This window comes from Sturnira hondurensis, unplaced genomic scaffold, assembly GCF_014824575.4.
Source record: "Sturnira hondurensis isolate 20B ecotype Veracruz unplaced genomic scaffold, ASM1482457v3 Scaffold0018525, whole genome shotgun sequence".
Classification (NCBI taxonomy): Eukaryota; Metazoa; Chordata; class Mammalia; order Chiroptera; family Phyllostomidae; genus Sturnira; species Sturnira hondurensis.
The window spans coordinates 10737608-10743665 of record NW_028091156.1 but is presented as its reverse complement, the minus strand read 5'-3'; the positions used below and the strand labels follow the sequence as shown (position 1 = coordinate 10743665).

Sequence of the window (6058 nt, the reverse complement as noted above, 5' to 3'; positions counted from 1 at the left end):
ACGCATCAGACGGCAGTGTCTGTGATCAGGGCGACGACAGGAGGTTGGAAATAAAAGACGTAGGGCTTGGTGACAACTGGGGTATATGGCATGACTCCTGGGTTTCTTTATTGGCCAAAACCTTTCCAAATTAAGGCTTGTGTAGGCCTGACATATTTTTCTCCAAAGAAATATGTCTTTCAGTGACCCTGCCACTATTTATGGAGGCCTACTATATATTGTTCTGGCTGCTAGGGACACAGGAATGAACAAAACGATGTCATAGAGCCCATGCCTGTTGGTGCCAGATAGTCTAATTAAGGGGGAAATTAATAAAGGCACAATGAAAACAGTATTTAAACATGGCAGGTCAATTTTTCTTCTGGCAAGTCACGGTTGTTGTTGTTTTTTTTTTTTAACATCCCCTTATCCCTCCAGGAACAAGTGGTACAGGTAGGAACTGGTAGGGTGAGGACACAGGAGGGTGAAGACTCCAGGGTCACAAGGCTGACATGTCATTACCTGGGCTCAGGTTTCCAAATCCAAGATGAGGCCTCCCCCTCTCTTTTACTTTATGTTTTCCCCTCTCTTTTATTTTTTGCCTTGCTTTCCCCTCTCCCTCTTCTTTTTAAAATAACCATAATCAAGAAGGCTGAAAAAGCAATGTGCTGGGGAAGAGGGAGAGGGGCTAATTTTCTAATTAGCCAGTTCAAAAAACAGACCCAAGGCTTCCCTCTCCCAACCAGAAAAAAGGACATTTCCAGATTAAGAAGTGTGCTGTTTTTGCCTCCATCCTTAAAAGAGCATGATCAGCTTCCCTCTTGGCCCAAAGGAGGCAGGGCAGTCAGGAAAACCTTATTTTGTGCTGATGCGTTGTGAAGGTGTGTAGTTTCCAGTGTGTTTTGGGAGGTCATGCCAGTGCCCTGTGGGCGAACTCGGAACCAAGGGAAATCGGAGGGTCCGGCCTGCAGTCACCCTGCTTAGCCTCGCTTTTATTTGAGAAGCTTAGTTATGCGAGTAGGTTTGGCCCTTTGTCTCTATTACTTTATTTCTGTTCTCACGTTTGGGGGGCGTCTTTCATAGAAACACACCAAAAAGCTTTTGGTCAATGTTCTTCTGTTTTCATTCATAACAAGTTCAATTTTTGCAAGATTATTTTGCAAAACTTGATCCCAGGGTGCTTCTGAGGATGTAATCATACTTCCTGACTTGCAAAAGCATTGCAGGAATAGGACCGCGTTTTCCCAAAACCATCATTTCTCAGTTCTGAGGAATATGACCTTTTCTTTACCAGAAAGGAGATGTGTGTGCCCTGGAGTCTGACATTATTTCCAGTGACCGAACGAAAAACACCTGCATCTGGACCCAGTATTCAATGACATTACTTATCAAAATAAATTTATTAAAAGTATGCAAAGACCACTTCAAAGTTTAGCTGCCTTCAGGACAGTTTTTGGCACTCATAATGACACTGTGTTCTCTACACAACAGCACTCATTCTGCAACACACCGTTTAACAATGAAACCACAGACCATTTCAGTTTTAGCGTTACAACACGATAGGCTTGACGATCTGTAGTCATAAGAACTTTGATGTGCTTGCACATAGTAAACATTTTACTGTTACTTAGTACTAAAACAAACTAAAACTAAAACTAGAACCACTGCATGGTAACATGGACTGATTTCAGGAAAGATGTACAGCCAGCTAGCTAAGGCCACATAATCCCAGAGCTATTGACTTTAAAAATGCGTTTGGACCAATAGGTATCCGTTGTCTTTCTCAGTCCCAAGTTGCTGCTTCTCCGGCGGGAGACACTCCACAGCCAGACCACTCTCTCCCGCGTTCCGTATAGTCACCGAGGCCAGGCTGCTCTTAGATGTCCGCCAGCTTCCCAGTCACTACCCGGCTTTGAGTCAACAGCTCTGAGTGACATCTCCCGAACACCGAGGCTGAATTCAAGGTCAGTCTCCAGGGGCAGGTCACAGCCTTTCCCCTTAGGAACAAAATGAAAGGTCCTCCACCTCCAGGTGTCTGTTGTCAGCTCATGTAGCATGGGGCTCTGTGGTGATCTGCGGCCTTTTACACAAGTCCTGGTAGAATGCCGACTCCAGGAAGCGGGGGTATGAGTTGTTCTCCATCAGGCTGTAGACCCTTTTCTGGGCGGTCGCAAAGCAGCCACTTGTAGCGTCTTGGATATTCTGGGCAATGAGGGTTTTGGTTTGAAAGTCTATGTTTATCTGAAATGAAACAAACAAGAAATGTGGTTTATTCCATATTCAGAGTTAGAGATTTAAATCTATTTATTTAATATTTGAAAACAAAACCCCAAAACTGTAATGTGTGATTAGCTTTATCAGCCAAGTCATTGAAGAAACTTAAGTTAATTAAAAGCTAGTGTTAAAATAAAATCTTAAAAAAAAAAAAGCCCTGGCTGGTATAGCTCAGTGGATTGAGCGTGGGCCTGTGAACCAAAGCATCACAGTTTGATTCCCAGTCAGGGCACATGCCTGGGTCGCCGGCCAGTTCCCAGCAGGGGACCCACAAGAGGCAACCACATTGATATTTGATATTTGATATTTCTCTCCCTCTCTCCTTCCCTTCCTCTCTAAAGATAAATAAATAAAATCTAAAAAAAAAGCTAGTATTAGAGAGAAAATATTCCTGCCCCTTCCCCATCACTCCTTTTAATTTGACTTTAATTCCCTAGTTTCACTTTGGTGCTAAGAATGTTCAAAATATGCTAAAATGGGAATCTTTCCTCCCTTACCTCTTTTGGAGCTTCTTTTTCTATGAAGTCAGTATATATTTTCTTTGCTTTTGAGGACAGCTTTTGGGGTGACTTGGTTTTTTTGAAGTCTTCACAGGCCAGCCAGAATTCAATATTTTCTTCACAGAATTCAGACTTTAGAAAAGCCCTGAATGCAGCAAGACCATCTGAAAGGAAATAATTCAGACTGTGAATTCAGTGAACAAATAATCCCCTCTGCTTTTTCCTAGAACTCTCAATTCTTTGCACCTGTATTTTATTATTTCTAGATTAGAGCAATATCCTACATTTCACTCAAATTTGTAACCCTCAAAAATCTAGCTTTTTAAAAACTAAGTTGCCAGTATGAAAACTGCCCAAGTTGGTACACTGCTTCAAAGATATAAATACTTAACTCTGCTTCTAATGCAAATTATTTATAGGGGGCCCTAAATTCTCTGGGAACTAAGCCTCGAGAACACTGTATGCAGTGGAAAGGCTGCTTCAACCTTAGACAGAGCAACTGCCACTGTACCCTTTTTAGGTTAATTTTTCATCCCCACCTGGAACGAGTTAAGCCATATAATTTCCATGTTTAACTACTGGGAAATAAAGGAGAAAAATAGGCCTTATGTTACAGTGATTGTAAAATGTTACAGTGATTGTTGAACTGCATCAGGCAGCCTGCCCTTCTGCTGTGTGGACACCTCTCCAGACCCTTGCGATACTTGAAAGGGATCCAGTTCAAGAGGTTAACTTACATTTACTGGCTAGCAGCTCATCGAATGCTTTGGACCACAGCTGTGCTTCCTCAGGAGAAGGCCTGCAAGAGAAGTCCTGCATGTTGGCTTACGTACTTCAGAAGTCCACTTCCCCTTTCCAGCTCGGCAGCTAGCCGCTCATATTTGCAAGAGCAAGATTTTCAGCTTACCTGATAAAGGTCTGCTGTTTGTTCTTCTTGCCAGTTTTGGGCTTTCCAGGAGAGGAGGAATGCTGCAAGAAGTAGCTCAAACGGGTCTTCCAATCTTTTAACCTAAAAAGAAAAAACAAATAAATAAAAGATTCACTAAGTGGCAATTTCACTAAGAGAAATTGCTACTGCAGCAGATGGCATTTTTACCCAGGTCGCCTGGGAAATATGGACAAACCAAATAAGAGAAAACAAGAACTCTTCAAGTCAGTCTTACTCATTTAATCCCTGCACTTATGTGTTGAACCAGTTTGTTCTATTCATCTGAACATACCTACTTGTTTTATATCTAAGGAAAAGACTACAGAAATTACTAAGATATTGCAAGGAATTTAGTTTGCATAGTTCAAAAGGCAGATGGCATTTCTCACTTGAAAAAGGCTGCAGTTTTTCTGCAACGTTAATTACTATCCAGAGACATTCCACACTTGAACTGACAGTGGAACTGGCTTGAGCCAGTGATGCTTATGTCCCTTCTAGCCCCAGAGAAGAAGGTTCTGGACCAGCCAGAGCTGTATGCAAAGAGGGTGTGTGTGCCTGACCCACGCACCCCCGGCAATAACGCTCATTTTAAGCAGATGAACTAAATTACAAAACTAAAAAAGAAAAAGACCTCAAATGGATTAAAACAAATATATCCAGAACCAGCAAAAATATCTCGATCCCTGCAGCTGTGTAAACTCATCAGAACTTAAAAAAGGCAACATACGAATAAAGGGGATGCCCTGAGACGCAGAGAAAGCCAACAATACTCTACCATCGCCTCGGTATCAAGAATTTCTTTTCAGTTCCCAAACTCTTCCTGACAGTCCTTCGCTCACGCAGCAGAACACAGACCACACGGATTTAACTTTACTAAGCCAACTAATCCTTTCCACATTATTTTTTCCTGCAGAGGCGCAGGAAAAAGAGTTTCCCATTGTCAAAGCCCAGCTCAAGGCACCATGTTTGCAGCAAACCCAGAGAGCGGGTTTCCTCGCTGGTGGCAGGGGAGAGAAAAAGGCCGTACTTACAGGGTCCGCTTCATGTTCTCCCGCTTCTCCTCGATCTTGGGGCCGTTGCCTGCGCTCGTGTCCATGGATCCGCAGTCGTGCTGGACAGCCAGGAACATGGCACCTTGCATGATCGTCTTGCTGCCTAGGCTGCCGCTGTGTGCGGCGGGGAGCGCACAGCCCTATTTATGACAGGCGGAGGCGCGGGGGCGGGGCTCACGACGCCCGTCTCACCTCTTGCAGGCGCTGATTGGCCGGCTGTGGAGGGGCCGGGGGAGGGGTCGGCTCCTGTCCGCAGCGGTCACGGTTGCCCTGCAGGGTCTGGAAGCGAGGGCACTGCTGACGTCTGAGGTCTCGGCGTCGTGCGCACTCTGGCGGAACGCAGCGGCTGGCCGGGGCCGTTGTGGGAGCAGACCGAGCCTTGGCCTCCGTGTGGCGGCCGGGCTGCCTGGAGGGCTGTGACTGCGAAGTTGGCTGCCACCGGGCGGGGGCGCGGGTTATCCCTTCCGCTCGTGGGATCTGGGACCCCGCAAAAAGTGCCGATTCTCCGCAGGGAAACGCCACTCGCTGCCAACCATAGTGCAATCGCTTTCTTTCAAATGAAGATTGCCCCCTCCCCAGGGAAATCCTCGGCCGTTTCTCCGCGATTCCATTTAATTAGGGGAGGGACGCAGTGAACAGGAGGGCGGGTGGTGTGATCTCTGTAGGTTGAAGAATTTGCATTCACTTTGGGAAATGAACAGGGAAAAGTGACTTAATCAGACAATGTTCTAACTGGATGTGCATTTTTGAACACCGTGACCGGGTCTGCCCCTGGGGGCTCAGGCTTCCTCTGCAATCCTTGGCTGCTTCTCTTCCCAAAGCAGAAATCAAAGAAATCACAGACCTGATGACGGCCGAGAGAGAGGAAAACTCCGAGACCTCGTGCTGCAATGCACCAGAATCATTCTAGTTTAAGATTAGCGCAAGGATGCAAGAATTTCTCGTGAGTCATTCCTGGTTGACTTGGAATGTACCAGAACACTTAATAACTGGCAAAAGGGGAGGGGTGGGGAAGAGGAGAAGTTAACCATCCTCGATTAAGTTTGATCTGATAATTCTTCAAAAGTCGTCTCAGCTGTAGCAGCCTTTAAATGGTTTGATTGGTAAGATCAAATAGCCTCAACTACAAAATGCTTTGATTTCAGGTAACGGTATTAGAACCGATCAGTGGACTATTCAGGTAGTTTTTCCATCAGTCATCTAAGCAGACAGTAAGATTAACAGCAAGGTATTGCTAGGCTGCAAATATTCTCCCCACTTTGCATGAGAACTGTAAAAAGGAAATGGGAGCTAATTTAGCATATTCTTACGGTGCATTGCCAGGA

The 6058-nt window shown here is 45.1% G+C and overlaps 1 protein-coding gene across 1 annotated transcript; it reads right to left on the bottom strand.

Annotated features, from left to right (window-relative positions):
* Nucleotides 1-1355: 1355 nt before the first annotated feature.
* RGS2 (regulator of G protein signaling 2) lies at nucleotides 1356-4863 on the bottom strand. The gene is made up of 5 exons (XM_037069432.1): nucleotides 4713-4863; nucleotides 3661-3762; nucleotides 3491-3552; nucleotides 2751-2917; nucleotides 1356-2220 (listed from the first exon to the last, which is right to left on the bottom strand). The coding sequence occupies exons 1-5, from the start codon at nucleotides 4820-4822 to the stop codon at nucleotides 2026-2028; spliced, it is 636 nt and encodes a 211-aa protein (XP_036925327.1). The 5' UTR covers nucleotides 4823-4863; the 3' UTR covers nucleotides 1356-2025.
* Nucleotides 4864-6058: the final 1195 nt, after the last annotated feature.